Source organism: Rhinoderma darwinii, chromosome 1 (assembly GCF_050947455.1).
Source record: "Rhinoderma darwinii isolate aRhiDar2 chromosome 1, aRhiDar2.hap1, whole genome shotgun sequence".
Taxonomy (NCBI): domain Eukaryota; kingdom Metazoa; phylum Chordata; class Amphibia; order Anura; family Rhinodermatidae; genus Rhinoderma; species Rhinoderma darwinii.
Window position 1 is genome coordinate 217,318,230 of NC_134687.1, and position 18,341 is coordinate 217,336,570.

The 18,341-nt window shown below is 43.3% G+C and overlaps 1 protein-coding gene across 2 annotated transcripts in view; it reads left to right on the forward strand.

The window, feature by feature from the left end:
- Positions 1-18,341, forward strand: part of CENPC (centromere protein C) — a 525,969-nt gene that overhangs the window by 65,564 nt on the left and 442,064 nt on the right. For both annotated transcript variants that reach the window (XM_075861598.1, XM_075861608.1), the window contains exons 7-8: positions 8,038-8,128; positions 17,984-18,085. In XM_075861598.1, the coding sequence (XP_075717713.1) occupies positions 8,038-8,128; positions 17,984-18,085 (193 nt within the window). The remainder of the gene's footprint in view (positions 1-8,037; positions 8,129-17,983; positions 18,086-18,341) is intronic.

Here is an 18,341-nt window from a genome sequence, read left to right on the forward strand (position 1 = left end):
TAGACACCATTTTTGGGTACATGCGACTTTTTGATCACTTTTTATTTCAATGTTTGGAAGACAAAGTGACCAAAAAATAGCAATTATGTCAGTATTTTTTAGTTTGTTTTTTTTTACGGCGTTCACTGTGCGGAATAAATAACATAACATTTTTATAGTTAAGGTCGTTACAGTCGCAGAGATACCAAATATGTATGGCTTTATAATTTTTTTCAATAATAAATGACTTGATAAGGGAAAAAGAGCGATTGTGTTTTGTGTTATTATTTGAAACTTTTATTGTATTTTTTCCAACTTTTATTTTTACTTTTTTTACACTTTTTTTTACACTTTTCTTTAGTCCCACTAGGGGACTTGAAGGTCCAACTGTTATTTTGATGTTCTAATACATTGCACTACCTATGTAGTGCAATGTATTAGAACTGTCAGTTGTTCACTGACAGCAAGCCGATCAGGCTCCGCCTCCGGACGGGGCCTAATCGGCTTCCATAATGGCAGATAGGAAGCCATTGTTAGGCATCCTGTTGCCATAGTAACAGTCACCAGCCTTGCCATCGCATGGCAGGGCTGCCGATTTTATACAAACCACTTTGATGCAGCGATTGCATTGAATCGCTGCATTGAAGGAGTTAATGGCAGGAATCTGAGCTAGCTCCGGTTCCTGCCGATAGATCGGGGTGTCCGCTGTAACATACAGCGGACACCCACTGCTGATGACGCCGGCTCAGCTTCTGAGCTGGAAGCTGAGCCGGCGCCATCTTGCCGATGGTACCGGAAGCCTCCTGAGCCCTGCCGACGACGGGACATAGGAGGATTCCCTTACTGGCAGACCGGGAGGTAAGTATTAGTCCTCCAATCGCCTTTGCAGCCACAGGCAACCCAGCGATCACGTTGCTGGGGTGCCGGTGGCTATAAACTCCTCACATGCTGCGATCTCTATTGAACGCAGTATGTAAGGGGTTAATCGTTCGGATCGGAGGCTAGCTCCCGTCCTGGCCGATACCTCAGGGTGCCAGCTGTAACATACAGCTGTCACCCGGCGGTGATGTCGCTGGCTCAGCTCCTGAGCCAGCTCAATCTATTTCACGTACAGTTACGTGGAGTTGCAGGAAAACACCATCTCCCATCACGTAACTGTACGTGAAATGGCGGGAAGGGGTTAAAGATCGCAGCTTGCAGTCATTCAGTAGCAATTTTCATTGTTTACTCCCAGGGAATAAAAATCTAACCTGGTCATATGACGGACACACTGTTGCACGATTCGTTACAAGATGCAGCTCTGATGACATGAACTGTAATCAGTCCTGCAAGCAGTGTGTGCATCACATAAGCAGGACATATTTTTACACTTTTAATAAAAATTCCTATTGCATGACCTCTAGCAGAGTTCTTAAAATATCTGATGAATTGATGCAGAAAGTAGATTTCCTTATATATACCTTTAAAAGGTTGGACTAACAGCACAATTATTTTTCCATTAGACTATATTTACACTTAAGCCTTATTCACAAAACAGGTTGTTGTTTTTTCTTTATCAACAATTTTATTAGCATAAGAAAAGCATACAAAATATTTCAGAATATTTCAAAATTCTGCACGCAGTGCAATGAAAATCTGTCACGGTCACAGGGTATGTGGACCCACTAGGCCGCTCTGCCGTAGCGGAGAGGCAGCTGACCAGGTCTCAGTCTATACAATAGTCTAATGGCAGTTCATAACACCCGGGTGGCTGTGGCTTCAGCACGGATGGAGGTCGGTGCAGCAGGTTGCGTCAGACGTGGCGGGCAGTACAAGACGTGGTAGAAGACACTGGACTGTGGCAAACGACAGCAGGTACAGTAGGACACGACTCCAACTAGTAGGCACAGGAACAAGAACACAGCACGGGATACAAGAACGGGTAACAACTGGCATGGGAAACACTAAGGGACCATTTTCAAGACAGACTTGAGATCAACTAACAACGCTCAGGCAAGGATCAGAAGGGCTGGGGCCTTCTTATAGGAAATCATGTGGATTGATGATGATGATTGTTTTCATGTGCGCGCGCTGGCCCTTTAAGAGCGGGCATGAGCGTACGCGCCCACCCTACGGGACACAGCAGACCGGAGCGGAAGTGAGATGGGGACCAGCGCTCACAGATCCATGGCTGCGGGCGTCGGGAGGTGAGTAAATCCGACGACCCGTGGCCATGGACGCTACAAAATCAAGACTTTACAATATTCTTTTGCAAAGACATGAAGAAATAATTTGAGGAGGCAACAACCCAGATATCAAAAATTATAACAGCCAATGGTAAAGATCATCACTATAACCATAACCACAAGTATTGCAATATGCAGGGAAACCAGTCCCAAGAAACTTATACCAATGGTATGTTAGTTGTTAAAGTTCAACCGATAAAGTCACGAAAAAGACAAGACAACAAAGGGAAACACAGACAAAAACGAAAGCAGCAGATAAGCAGCGTTATGAGCATTCAAAAGAGTCCATCCAACCAGAGACACACATCAGAGCCATCTTGAAACAGTGACCAGACTGTCCAAGTTTGAACAAATATTTCGGATTTTCCCCGATCGGCAGCCGTCAACTCCTCCATTCTCATAATATTGTTCATCTCAATTACCCACTCCTGCAAAGAAGGCACATTAGTGGACTTCCAATGACGTGGTATTACAGTCCTAGCTGCAGTCAGAAAATGCCTAAAGACGCCCCTTTCCAGGTGTGGGAACGATCCAGGAACCATGGAAAGCAATCCAATAGAAGGAGAAGCAGGAACAGCAGTGTCAAAGAGCTTGTTCCCAAGATCAAATACTTTTTACCAAAAGGGACGGAGCTTAGGGCAATCCCACCAAATAAGTAACATAGTTCCAGGAGCACCCCCACACCTCCAGCAATCTGCGGAAATATCCTATGTAGAAAGGAAGGGCAACGGTACCATCTAGTGAGAATTTTATAATTTTTTTCCTGTGCAAAACAGGAAGTCAGCAGTTTATGGGCTAAGAGAACAGAAGTCTGCCAATCCTCTGCAGAGTGTTGAATGCCCATTTCCCCATCCCATGCCGTGGGGAATGCTAACGGAGAGCAAGAATAACTAGGCCGGAGGATCCCATGTCGATAGGATAGCATATGAGAAGGAGCAGAAGACCAGGACAGATACAGTTCCAAAGGAGTCTTATCCTGAAAGACAGGCTCCCATGGAAGAGCGATATGACCGTAATTGAAAGCATGACCACCAAACTGAGCGTGTCCCTGGGCAGGCCTCCGAAACAGTAGCAAGCAACAGAATTTCACCATCAGGTGTAGGTCTGAGCTAAGTACACCCCGTCCTGTCTCACCAGAACAGAAATGTATCTACACCCACGGCCGGAGGGAAGGAAGGGTTATCAAAAAGAGGAGTCAAGGGACCCGGACGGTTAGCGAGGTCCAGAACACCAATGACCCGTTCCCAAACGACAAGAAACTGACGTGTGAGGAAAGGCACAGAAGATGTTGGTCGCTGTGAACTAGTCAACCAAGGCAAAGAAGACCATGCAAGAGAGGACATACTTTTCTCAATGCACACCCATTGCTTAACAGTATGTGAGCGGAACCAGTCCACTAGACTCATGATGATTGCAGCTTGGTGGTATCGTTTTAAATCTGGTAAACCCACACCCCCTCCAGTTTAGGATGGCTAAGGACAGAGAATCGAAAATGAAGTGTAGAGGAGCCCTACACAAATTTGGTTATGGCCCGATGTAACGTCTTAAAGAAGACAGCGGGCACCACAATAGGGACAGTTTGAAATATGTTCAAAAATATCTCCAATATATCCATCTTAACAGCATTAATACTCCTAAACCATGACAATCACCCACCCCCATACACCTCTAAATCTCGCAAAGTACGCTGTAGGACAGGTGTGTAATTCAGTTTAAACAGCTCAGACAAATGAGTAGGAATATGTATCCCCAAGTATTTCAAAGACCTGGGCTGCCATTTGAACGGGAAGACCTGAGCGAGATAAACAGCGAGAGGAGCAGCTAAAGATCTATTCAAGGCGTGAGATTTAGAGTAATTGACTTTAAAATTACTTAAATGTCCAAATCGCTCAAACTCCACAGTCAAGGACGGCAATAAAATCATAGGATCTGTAATGTACAGGAGAAGATCATCAGCATAGAGTGCTAACTTATGAAGCCGAGCACCAACACAGATGCCATTAATGTTGGGGTTATTCCGCAGTGCCACAGCCAGGTGCTCCATGACCAGAACATACAGTAGAGGTGAAAGTGGGCACCCCTGTCTCGTACCATTGGTAACAGGCAGGGAAGCAGACAAAAGACCGTTAACTCGAGCTGTAGGCCTATGATAGAGTGCCATGATCTTATTTCACAAAACAGGTTTTAAAGGCCAAGTGACGGCCATTTTTTTTTAACACATTAAAATCTATTAACCCCATAAGGGGCTATTCACTTGAGTGATTTTTTTTGACGGCCGTCAAAAAATAGAACATGGCCTATTTCGGGCCGTTCTCACGGCGACACGGCTCCCATACAATTCAATGGGACCATGTAAAAGACGGCTGTCACTTGGATGCTGTTAAAAAGGGTTCCTGCCCTGAAGCAATATCGCTGTGGAAGCTCCTGAAGGCACTTTCCATATTTGACAGTGACTTCAGGAGCTTCTCTAGTGCTGAAGTCCCCGAGCAGAGCATCAGCTAGCTCTCTGCCCTGGGACATCTATAGTGATGTTCGGGCACCGTGGCGGATGCAGGCTGGTATTATTAAGCCCAAAAACCATGGCCTTTCCCACCCTGGTAATGCTTGCCTGCTGCTTTTATGTTTTATGTGGCCGTTTTTGAAAAGTGGGGGCGACCCCATGTCGTTTTTTCTAATTGTTTATTTATTAATTTTTTTTAGAAAAAATGTGTGGTACCACTCATTTTGCATTACTAGCCAGACACAACACAGCAGCAACCTAGCATTACCAGGATGGGAAGGGTCCAGCCTAATAATGCCAGCCTGTGGCCTCCCCGGTGCCCGACTCTCACTTCAGATGGTCGGATACTGAATAATATCCCCGGCCCTTCCCGGTACCACTGGTGGTGGTGGGTTCCAGAGTAATAATGAGGGGTTAGTGTTCGCCTTTTCATCGGCTTAATGGACACTGTGAAACGGATAATGGTCATTACTAAGGCGGTAGTAATAAAGTTTAAAAAAAAAACAGACACAAAAAAATATATTTTATTGAGAATAAAAAAATATGCTGTCTTCGTAGTAGTCCATGAATCCGAATTAGTCCAACGACCGAACCTGTCAAAAAACACACACAAGAAAATAAATAAAATAATTATAAAAAATAAATTTTTATACTTGACTTTCCTGGGTCCAACGCTGGAGCCGCATTGTCAGCGAGCTACGCTGTTTCCGTAACTTAGGGAGTTATAGGGGACTTTAATTCTAAAAGTGCCTAGGGCAGCATCCTTTCTAAATACAGCCCTGCTTTCACCTACTCTTAATTTTTGCCTCCTATTCCACTCTCCCCTTCCTCCCACAGAGCCTCAACCACCATGTGTGCCCTCCACCACAAATAACGTTCAAAATCCTCTTCAGTGTCCCCTGTACCCCATGAGACTTCCCTGCCACTTTCTGTTCCTCATAGTGCCCCTACCACTCCCGCCACCTTTTGTATTCCCTGTCCGACACCCTCCTAGAGCCCTGGGTACATTCTGACAACATAAAGAGACCCTTCCTCTGACTTCTGTGCCCCCTCATCTAAAACAGTGGCCTATCACCTTGTGAACCCTCCTTGGTTCTTCGATCAACATCTGCTGTTGCTGTCCGAATTACCAAGAAATCACCCAAAAACTGCATTACATTCGATAGTTGTGAGGACATGGTAGATAGTCAAAAATAGCAGAGAAAGCACCAGAAATCAATGCTAAAGCAGAGGGATCAGACCAAGCTCTCTATACTCTGAAATGAAAACAAGAGAAAATAGTGACTGGGCGTATTTAACGGTCGACAGCCAGACGCTGCTGTGTGAATAGGGGCTTAAAGGGAATGTGTCGCTAGAAAATTATTATTTTTTTAGTTAAACAGTTAGTGTATAAATGATTAAACATTGTTCTAATTTTTTTAATTTTTTCACGATATTATAAATTAGGTTCTAATTTATAACACTTCCCAGTGCTGGTCACTAGGTGGAGCAATTCCCAAAATTGCAGCATTGGCATGTCATAAAGCAACCACATTGCTTTATGCTGCAAAATTTGAGAAGACACACTCGCTCTAGTGAGCTCACAGAATCCCCCCTCCTTTATCCTGGCTAGTGCCAGGAGAAAGGAGGGGATTGAACGTTCAAACCTCCTACACTGTGTGTCGCCATTTTTTGAGCGAACACACAGTGTAGTAGGTTTACATACAGTAGTAATCACACACTAAAACACGTACATACAGAGAAATAACTTACCTGCCGCTCCCTCCGGTCCGTCCGCTCAGTCTGCTCCCTTCGCTCCAAGTGCTTGCATTAGAACACAAGTCCGGAAGCCGCGACCGGAAGTAGTAATCTTTCTGTCTGGCCGCGGCTTCCGGTCCACAAGAAAATGGCGCCGGACGTCGCTCGGCCGAAGACCTTCAATTTGGACTGTTTCCACACACACTGTTCAATGCGCCGTTCCCACACAGACGGCATACAGCATAGTGAATGGAACGGGTCCCGTTCGCATTCACTATGGGGCTGTATGTGCCGTATTCCATGTCTGTATGTGTCGTTAATCGACACATACAGAGATGAAAAAAAATTGGCAGCCCCCATAGACCAGTAAAAGTTCAAAAATAAAAAAGTAAAACACAAATAAATAAAATATTTTTTAATAAAACACTAAAAGCAAATTGATATATAAAAAAAATAAATTTCTGCGACACCCTTCTTTTAAGGTCAATTCACACCGATTTTTTTTGTCGCTGATTTTGATGTAGAAACTGAATCGGCACCAAAACAGCTGAAATTGTGCCCCCATTGATCTCATTGGGAGGCAGAGGTGTTTTGTTTTATTTCCCGGGTAGTTTTTCGCAGAGAAAAAAAGCGGCATGTTCTTTCAGTTCCCGCATCTGACCTCTTAAAACCTTGGAAATCAATAGGAGCAGAAAAAAAACCTGCAGTGCTCGTTTCAGAGCATTTTTTGCTGCATTTGTGCCCACAGTCCTTGCATTAGATTCCACAGCCGTGGGTAAATAAACGCAGAAAAAAAAAAGAGTTAAAACCGCTCTGGCAGTTCAAAATCTTCCTCAATATTTCTGAAGGAGTTTTAAGGCAGATTTTTTTTTTTTCGGTCTACAAAAAACTGTGAACTACCCCTTCTGCGGCGTTGCAATGTTTTGTGAAAAAAAATTGCAGCCTTGCATTATTGTCTATCTATTCATTCTTTTCTATTTATTAAATTATTTTCTTTGACGGACTTGCTTTTGTATGCTATATAGACTGTGGTTACAACTGTTAGAGTAACTTTTTCCTCATAAATCAATACTAAAAGCTGTAATAAGATACTTTTGTATCATACCTTATTACAGAAAAATTACCTCTACTTATCAGACTCCTCCTCTCCTCCTCCCCTGCCTCCTATACTAATCACTCACTCTTAATTCACTGGTAAAATCAGTCTTCAATGAGACCGTAATGAAGATGGATTATCCGCTCACTGAGAGATCAGATTACAGCTTCTGCCGATAGAAGTCTATGGAGAGGGAGGAGGGAGTAGCTGCAGAGAGGGATTGGCCAATAGAAGTGACTTTGCTGCTACTAGTTAGTGTTCTACTGTCTCACCTCAGTGCTGGATTCACAGTATACTACTCACTACTGCTGTATAATGTTGTGTGTGTGCGTGCACGCGCGCGATAGAAGAATAGAATCTCCTCTCCTTTCTGTGTATGGGAGGCCAGAAATTAGTATTGCTCATGTACACACATATATGACGGCTGATTCTGAAGACACATACTCTTTAATTAAAATATGATTTCTTGATTCTTTTTTTTTTTTTTTTTTTTTTTCAAGAAAAAACAAATCCAATTGAAACTTCCAGTAGTTGGCAGAAGAAATCTGAGACACTGACGACATCGCTGGTCAGTAGGGCCAAAGATGAAAGGTTTGTATTATGTAAGAAACTGGTGATTCAAGTAAAAATCTGTCTTTTAGCAGCAAATAATTTCAAAGAAACAAAAAAAAAAAAAAAAAACTTTTATAAAAGGATGGGAATTTTACACCTAAAATGAGTGTACCCTATTTCCTGGAAACATACAACTTGATGAACGTAGAAGTCTCTATTTGTAGTTAACAGCCAGAATTATCTTTCTGCAACTTTGCTGCTGCAAAAAAAAATATATGCATTAACTTTAAAATTTGCTACTACAACATAAAATGCACTTTAAATGCTGAAAGAGTGGTCATTCGACATGTGGTCTTCACCTACAAGTTGAATCAAAATATATGCTGGATGCTGGAAATTGGTGAAGAGCAAAGAGACCACTTCTCACATGCTGCTGATAGGACATGTAATATTGATGATGGCCAAAAGATGCCTACTCCATAAATGATTTTTGGACAGTTTAGAAACACTCAAACATAAAGAGACACAGATGGAATGTTGTTTTTTTTTTTTAAATTGTGTTTTTTTAAATTAGTAAATACATGTTGCAAGATTACATCGTATTGATAGTTAAACCATTTAGTCTCACTACTTGGTATCTCACTAAAGATTTGGAACGCACCTTGGGAACGCGTAACCCCTTGCCGCCAAAGCCAGTTTTGGCCTTACAAGACAGCCCCATTTTTCAAATCTGACATGCCATTTTGTGTGGTAATTACTTTTTAATATATTACTTATCCGAGTGATTCTGAGTTTGTTTTTTTGTGATTCGTATTTTATGTTAGAGGTAAATTTTGGTCGACATGTTTACTCTTTATATAAGAAAAAACCCATAATGTAATGAAAATATGGAAAAATTAGTGCTTTCCCCATTTTGAAATGTTCTGCTTTTAAAATAGTTGGGGATGCCACACAAATTAGGAAATTAATAGCATTTACAATATGTCTTCCATATGTAGACATCATCATTTTTAATTTAAACTTTTTCTTTTTTAGGACTTTTATAAAGTTTATACGTTTAGTAGCAGTTTTTAAAATTATCAATAAAATGTGCAACACCTATTTTTTTAGGGACCACTTCAGTTTAGAAGTGGCTTTGAAGGGCCAATATATTAGAAATACCTCATAAATCATCCTATTTTAAAAATTGCACCCCTTCCTGCCGCAGCCTCGTTTTTTCCTCCCCACCTTCCAAAAGCCGTAACTTTTTTATTTTTCCGTGTCTTATTTTTTTGGGGGATAAGCTGTCGTTTTTAATGATACCATTTTGGGGTACATGCGACGTTTTGATCACTTATTTCATTTTTTGTGGGAGATGAGGTGACCAAAAAATAGAGATTCTGGCCTTTTTGTTTTTTCACAGCGTTCACCGTGCGGGTTAAATAATGATATATTGTAATAGTTCAGACTTTTGCGGACGTGGCGATACCAATTATGTTTATATTTTTTACTATGCTCTAGGGGGGAAATGGTAAAAGGGGGGGTTTTTGAACTTTTAATATTTTATTATTATTTTTTTACATAACAAAAAAACGTTATTTTACTCATTTTAACTTTTTTTTCATGGGACTTCAACCAGCAATCGTTAGATCGCATGCACGATATACTGCAATACTAATGTATTGCAGAATATCGTGATTCTGACATGCTTCTATTGACCGTGGCATTTAACGAGTTAAACGTGCGGGATCGCGCTCGAGCGCAATCCCGCTCATTACTCTGAAGCGTTGGCTGTAATATACAGCCGACACCGGCATCGTATGGAGCAGGTTCACTCCGTGAGCCCGTTCCATACTTCCCCTTCCAGACTTTGGCGTATGGATACGTCAAATGTCGGGAAGGGGTTAAAGCAGGGTTTTCAAACTCAGCTGGGTAAATGGGCCGCACGTAGAAAAATGTTTACGTTTGACGGACCGCATTACTTTCAAATTTGATACAATACAAAATCACCGTTCGGTTTAAACTTACCGGAAGTTTGCGAGTTTACTCCACATGCTTATTTTAACAATCCAGTTCTTGTCACTAAATGCAGTCTGGCGGCTCAGTTGGCAGGTTTGGCAGAGATCAGAATGTCAAGATTGGGCAGCCCATTTTTAGATACTGCACAGTGCCCTCTGTAGATAGTGCCTCCCCCCATAGATAACACAGTGCCCCCCGTAGCGAATGCCACAGTGCCCCCCGTAGCGAATGCCACAGTGCCCCCCGTAGCAAATGCCACAGTGCCCCCCGTAGCGAGTGCCACAGTGCCCCCCGTAGCGAGTGCCACAGTGCCCCCCGTAGCGAGTGCCACAGTGCCCCCCGTAGCGAGTGCCACAGTGCCCCCCGTAGCGAGTGCCACAGGGCCCCCCGTCGTAGAGAGTGCCACCGCGCGCCCCCGTCGTAGAGAGTGCCACCGCGCGCCCCCGTCGTAGAGCGTGCCACCGCGCGCCCCCGTCGTAGAGCGTGCCACCGCGCGCCCCCGTCGTAGAGCGTGCCACCGCGCGCCCCCGTCGTAGAGCGTGCCACCGCGCGCCCCCGTCGTAGAGCGTGCCACCGCGCGCCCCCGTCGTAGAGCGTGCCACCGCGCGCCCCCGTCGTAGAGAGTGCCACCGCGCGTCAAACCCCCCCCGCCCGTGTAGAGTGCTACCGCGCGCCGCCCCCCATGTAGAGTGCAACCCCGCGCCCCCCCCATAGATGGTGCCACACACACCCTATAGATAGCTCCATTGGGGCTCCCTCTCCCTGATGCTCTGGCCGGGGATTCCTCTGCTGGAGAAGCCCGTGAAGTCACTGTCCATACATGGATAGTGACTTCAGTGGCTCCTCCAGCAGAGGAATCCCCGGCCAGAGTATTGACAACGCTCTAGCTGGGGATTAATCTCCTAGAAGGAGCCCCAATGGAGCTAACTACAGTGAGGGGAGGGGTGTAGTGCTGTCAAAAGGGTGAGGTGTGCGGGACACTATCTACAGGGAGCTGTGTGGCCATTGCTCACCTATCGCCAATTATCTAGCAGCGTGGGAAAGGGACTGCACTCCTTGATGACGTCATGAAGGAGCGCCAGCACGCTCCTCCTTCGGCCTGCTCTCTCCTCTCCCGGGCTGCGTCTTTGAGACCCCTGCCTTAAAGTATTAAAAACAGCATTTAGTAAGCTTGTTAACCCTTAAGGCGTTATAAAGGAAGGAAAGCTAAGTGGAGGTGAAATGTACAAATTTGAATAGTATTTTTTGTTTGTTTTTTTTGTACATCCATTTATTTCAGTAAAACAGCAGGTGTTAACAGGAATTTTTCAAAAATATCCCAGATGTGGCCCTAGTGTCCTACGTGACTGAAATACAGGCCTCGGAAACCAAGGAGCACCTTGTGGATTTTGGGGCCTACTTTCATTAGGATGTTTTTCAGGCACCTTTCCTTTGAAGAGGATTTGAGTTGCCAAAACATAGGAAACGCCCCCCCAAAAGACATGTTGGAAACTACGCCATTTAAAGCGTACCTGTACATTTTTTTAAACCTTTCATTGCTGTTTTCTAATTGAAAATATAAGCATATTCATAATGTAAAGTTATTACTAATATCCTATGGTTTTCCTACTGTTATACTATCTTCACTCCTATCTCCTTTTGGTTTGCCTGCTGTTACTTGAGCAATGCATGCTCGTTGTCCAGAAGAATCCGTATCCAGCTCTAACAGAGGCTGGATACAGATTCTAGGGAGAACAGATACATCTTGGGAGCGACGCAGGAAGCGTGCATGCTCCTGATTCAGGCTTGTGTTAGTATATAATAGAGGCCGCTGCTGGCCACTGTGAGACAGATACAGAAGCAGGAGCTTCTGAACCCTGATTGGATGCCCTGCCGAGTGCGTTCATTAGCAGACACGCTCAGCAACACGGGAACTGTGCTGGGCACAGTTCCCTTAGTTCACGTCAGGACCCGGAAGGGAACGCCCATTTGCACAGCCAGCCATAGCTGAATGAAAATCTATGGCTGGGAAAGGACCATGGGGGATAACTACAGACAGGCGTAAGGTAGAAACACAATTTATATAGAGATTTATTTGTATTTTCAAGTAGGATTAAGCCATGTATTTTATTATTTTTGTTCCTAATTTTGGAGTTACACTTTAAGGAATTCATCTATGGATGTAGTGAAAATTTTGACCACACAGGTGTTTTAAAGAATTTTTATTAGAATTGGGCTGTGAAAATGAAAAATATGTATTTTTTCCCCAATCATATATAGTTCTAGTTCAAACTTTTTTATTTCCACATGGATTTCAGGAGAAAAAGCACCCCAAAAATTGTTAGGCAATTTCTCCTTAGCACAGCAATACCCCATATCTGGCCATAAACTGCTGTTTAGGCACACTGCATGGTTTAGACAAGAAGAATCTCTCTTTGGCTTTTGGAGCGCAGATTTTGCTGGAATGGTTTTCTGACGTCTTGTCGCATTTTTTAAAGCATCTGAAGTACCAGTACAGTGGAAACCCCCAAAAAGGTACCCTATTTAGGAAACTACTCTTCTCAAGGAATTCTTCTAGGAGTGTAGTGAGCATTTTGACTTAGGGATGTCACGATACCAGAATTTGGACTTCGATACCGATACTTTGTGTAGTATTGCGATTTCGATACCAAAACGATACTTTGCCAACAGTAATAAAAAAAAATAACTTCTTCCATTTTCTGATGTGAAGCACGAGGTGTGATGAATTTTGAATGTGCCTCACATTAATAGTAATTAACCCCATCATGTTTCTCAGTCATAATGGGTTAATGTGTAAGGTACATGATGGGGTTAATTACTATTAATGTGAGGCACATGAGGTTAAATTAATCATCACATCTCGTGCCTCACAATAGGTAAACGAAAGCAGTTTTTATTTTATTTTTTTACAGCGTAGACATCATAAATGGCGCAAAAAAATTTGTTCTGCATGTTATTACGGCCGCGCCAATACAGACTGTGTATATTTTATGTATTGAGACTTATTTTAATGTTTATTGTAAAAAAGGTGTATGTGTATTTTTTTTATTTAATATTACTTTTTTTTTTACTTTATTTTTAAACTTTTATGTACTGGCATATATCTATATGCTAGTACATTAGCCTGAGTAGGATAGTACACAGGCAGTTGTTAGGACATACCGTAGTATGCCCTAACAATAGGAAATATGGTAAGACAGACATGGGGTCCTTCAATGGACACTGGGCTGTCTGGCCATATATGGTATGTCCGTCAGTCGCGTCACAGGGATTTCTGTGATCCGATCCAAGGGGCATCCCCCCTTCTCACTTCCTCTTGAATGCTGCAGTCAGCTTTGATCGCAGTATTCAGGCGAATAGCGACAGAGATCAGAGGTTTCTCTGATCTCCGCACTTTTAGAGCGGGCCTGCGGCTGTGTAATACAGCCATTGCCCTGCTCCTAACAACAAGTGCGCATGCAGTCAGCATGAAGTGATGCGGCCGGCGCTGCACTAATGAGCGCCGGCACTGAAGACAGAACATGGGGGTATTTTGTAGTGCGCCCGCCATGTTCTGTCTTCAGTGCCGCCGCTCATTAGTGCAGCGCCGATCGCATCATCCTGACGGCACGCACTTGTCAGTACTCAGGAGCGGGGCAATGGCTGTATTACACAGCCGCAGCCCCGCTCTCATACATTCATGTGCTACTATACTAAGCTGTGCGGCCGCTTAGTATCGAAATACATGAAATAACAGTATCGAACCGTTTGGGGGTGCACGGTATCGAAACAGTATCGAAGTTTTGATGCACCGTGCATCCCTATTTTGACTCCAGAGGTGTTAAAGCAAAAAATTATTGAAAATTACTTTTCATAATTAAGCTGTAAAAATGTAAATCATTTTTTTTTTCCCAGTAATATGTCGTTTTAGCTAATTTTTACAATAAATACAGGAGAAAAGGCACCCCAAAATTACTTAAGCAATTTCTCCCGAGTAAGGCAATATCCCATATGTGGTCATAAACTGCTGTTTGGACACACGACAGGGCTCTAAAAGGGAAGGAGCGCAATTTTGGTTTTTAGAGTGCAAATTTTACTGGATTGGTTTTTGGACACCATGTTGCATTGTCCTGAGGTAGCAGTACAGTGGAAATCCCAGAGTTGTGACCACATTTTAGAAACGACACACCTCAAGGACTTCATCTAGGGGTGTAGTCAGCATTTTGAGCCCAAGTGGTTTTGCAGAAATTGCAGAGTAAAAATTTTTCCATTGATATGCAGTTTCAGTGTCCAATATGTTGGGTCCAGCTTGTGCCACTTGAGACACACACCCCATAAATAGTTAAGGGCCTCTCTCGAGTACAACACCACCCGATATGTGTTCGCACTGGCCGGATCAAAAGGACCGCCATTTGGCTTTCAGAGTGCGGATTTTGCTGTGGTAGTTTTCTTTAAAGTTTTACTCAATTTAAAATGTGGGGGCATATGTTAGCTGCGTGGAGTCCATCAGGGAATAATAAGGTGGTATAATGATGCGGTAAATAAATAATATAATTAAAGGGGTTATCCCGGGACCAAAAATTGCATTGCAATAATAGATTTGTGAAACTAAGTAACTTACTAATATACTTTTAATTGAAAATTCTGTACTAAATGGTGCAGTCCAAATCTCATGAATTATTCAGGAAGTGCTGGAGCTTTTCTAATAATGATGACGCTCCGACACAGCCCCACGTGACTGAGCTCTTGCTTCATGTGCTGTTCGTGAACATGACCGCAAGGGGCTGTCACATTGCCTATTGCTAGAGTCCTGAGCGGAGCATGAACTATCTCTTTGCTCGGGACTCTAGCACTGCTAGAAATTCATCCGTCAAAAAATTGGACATGCCCTATTTTCGGTCGTTCTCCCGGCCTCCTGGCTCCCATAGACTTGAATGTTCTCCAAGTGACGGCCGTGTCTTCTGTGCCTCTCTCTCACTCTCACTCTCTCTGTGTCTCTCTCTCTCTCTCTCTGAATCTCTGTCTCTCTCTCTCTCTCTCTCTCTGAATCTCTCTCTCTCTCTCTGAATCTCTGTCTCTCTCTCTGAATCTCTGTCTCTCTCTCTCTCTCTGTCTCTCTCTCTCTGTGTCTCTCTCTCTCTCTCTCTCTCTCTGTCTCTGTCTCTCTCTCTTATGAGGGACTTCTCCTGGAGCTGTCCCCTACAGGAAAGTAGGGGGGGGTGCCATCTTTGGGGGGTGACTATGTACAGGGGGGCTGTGTGGCACTACCTACAGGGGGCGGTGTCTGGCAAAAAATTTACAAATTAAATTCATCTGATTTTAAAACGGACAGGGGAAAAAACGGGTGAAAATAGGCCGTTAAAAACGGCAACACGGCCCGGAACGGAATCTGAATGGATGCAAAACGACCGTTTTTATCGGCCGACACTCAGACCCTGTCGTGTGAATAAGGCCTAACAGTTAATGAAAACCCAAAATTTAGTTTCTCAGAAAATTAGAATATTAAATAAGCCCAATTTCAAAAATGATTTTTAATACCGAAATGTTGGCCTACTGAAAAGTATGTACGGTATTGTTAAAGGGGGTGGGGTAATAGCGGGATTCACTGGTTAGTGGCACCCACTATTACTACCACCTTTATAATCAGGTCACTAGGGTTATGCCTAGTTCCCCTACCTTTTCCTTATACTAACGTTAACTTACTTGCTTTGCTTCTACTCAACGGAATAAGACCGTATAGTAAATAAAGATAATATTTATTAACATACAGTAACTAATCACAGTACAGTATAAACACGGTATCACAATCCTAATTATACCGCCCACCCACTTACCTAAACATACTTATGAATACAGTTACGTTACAACACAATACACATAAGTTACTTGTAATTTTCACACGCTCACGATCTCTGTCCCACTCCCTCCTAATATAACTTTCCCTATACACTAAGGGTTAATACAGGCAACTTCAGGGACAGCAGGGGCACCAAGGGTTACTCAGGGAAGCAAGGGTTAACTTAGTGACAGTACTCAGGGAGAGTAAGGGTTAACTCAGGGAAGCAAGGGTTAACTTACTCAGGGAGAGCAAGGGGTTAACTCAGGGAGAGCAAGGGTTAACTTACTCAGGGAGAGCAAGGGGTTAACTCGGAAGCAAGGGTTAACTTGACAGTACTCAGGGAGAGTAGGGATAGTACTCAGGGGGAGCAAGGGACTAACTCAGGGAACTTCAGGGACAATAAGGGTTAACACAGGGACTCGGAAGCAAGGATTACAGCAGGGAGAGACGGGGTTAACTGTAGCTATTGCTACACTTGATACTTATGTTGGTGGAGCAGAAGCAGAGGCAGAAGCAGGTCGTTGGAGGGGAGAGACCGGACAGGAGAGGTGAGCAGGTTCGTGGGGGTGTGGGAGGCAGGCAGTAGTCTTCAGCTGCTCCTCGTTGGTGGAGTGGTGAGGTAGTCTTCATCTCCTCCTCGTTGGTGGAGTGGTGAGCTCGCAGCGGGGGACGAGTGGCGCTTGCCCCCGGCTAGCATGGGTCGGCATGGTGATAATGTATCACCAGCCGACTCATGAGCGTGCGCGCGGGAGATTTGAAATGGAGACAGAGGATAACTATCTCCTGTCTCCATGGTTTCCAAACAAAGCAGGGCAATGCTAATTGTCCTGCTTTGTTTACAACCGTATTCATGACCAGGGCTGTTGTTGTTACAGCCCTGGCTCATGATACTTTATATGTATTATACATACATATTATATGTGTGTGTGTCTATGTGTGTATATGTGTATGTATGTATGTATGTGTGTATGTATATGTATGTATATATATATATATATATATATATATATATATATACACACACATAAATAGGGACACTTCCCTTTACAGGTATATGCATTTAGTGCTTGGTCGGGGCTTCTTTGGCATGAATTACTGCATCAATGCGGCGTGGCATGGTGGCGATCAGCCTGTGGCACTGCTGAGGTGTTATGGAAGCCCAGGTTGCTTTGATAGCCGCCTTCAGCTCGTCTGCATTGTTGGATCTGGTGTCTCATCTTCCTCTTCACAATACCCCATAGATTCTCTATGGGGTTTAGGTCAGGCAAGTTGGCTTGCCAATCAAGCACAGTTGGTTCTGATGTTGCAGCCAAGGTTTGAAGACTGGCTACAGTAAAATCCCTCACATTAACAATGAATGTTCTTATGCCTGCAGTAAATTTCAAATCCGCACCAATCTAGGTTTTGGTTGCACCTCGCCCACAGTACGTCTGTATTGTGAGAAAGTGTGTGTGTGTGTATGTATGTATGTATGTATGTATGTATGTATATATATATATATATATATATATATATATATATATATATATCGTTTTTTCTAATTGGATTTGTTTTTCAGACTTAAAAATGTGAATGTCATCTTTTCATCGCTTACACCATAAACTACTATTCTACTGACAGGCTGCCTATTCGGCTTAAAAAGACTTAAAAGGTGGCAAACCTATGTTAGGCACCTGGTTGCTATAGAAACCCATTGGTCCCCTTCCTCTGTCAAACTCCTTACAAGCCAGCTGTCTCTATGACATCTAAGTGGTTAACCAACTGGGATTGGAACTAGCGCCGTTCCCAGCAGTTGCAGTAGGGAGTCAGCTACATGCTACAGCTTATTCCGCTGCTAATGAGGCGGGATCACGTGACCCCTGTACATGTACAGCAATGCGCGTTAATGACCTCCTACCTGCGCCGTATGTATACGGCACAGGACAGGAAGGGGTTAAGGTGCTGTGTTTTAATAATGTTGTTTGTACTTCCTATTTCGATTTTGAAGAAACGGTTAGTATGGATATATACTAATAAGAATAAATTTGTATCTTCGCACGAACAAACAATTTATTCTTAAGTCTATTTCAATTCTTTAGGATGGTAAACACAGAAAAGAAGACAAATGATCCAAATGCAAGGAAGAAGAGTTTTTCAAATCTTTTCTTCAAGACTGCAACAGCTGGACAAATAGGCAATAGGTATGACCATACAAGCAAAGTTACTTTCCTTCATTTCTAGGGAAGGCACAAAATTATTTATGTTGAACAAACTCCATGCACAGTTGTTGTGGAATATTATGGGGCCTGATGATTTTTGTGGTATTTTTAGCTATTGATGGACTATTACCCTTTCGGTCCCCCAGATGTGCCTCCATGGTAACGGACAACACACAAACCCTGTATAATCTGATCCTGCAATCATACTTCCTTCCATCTGTCTCCTACTTTATTCTAA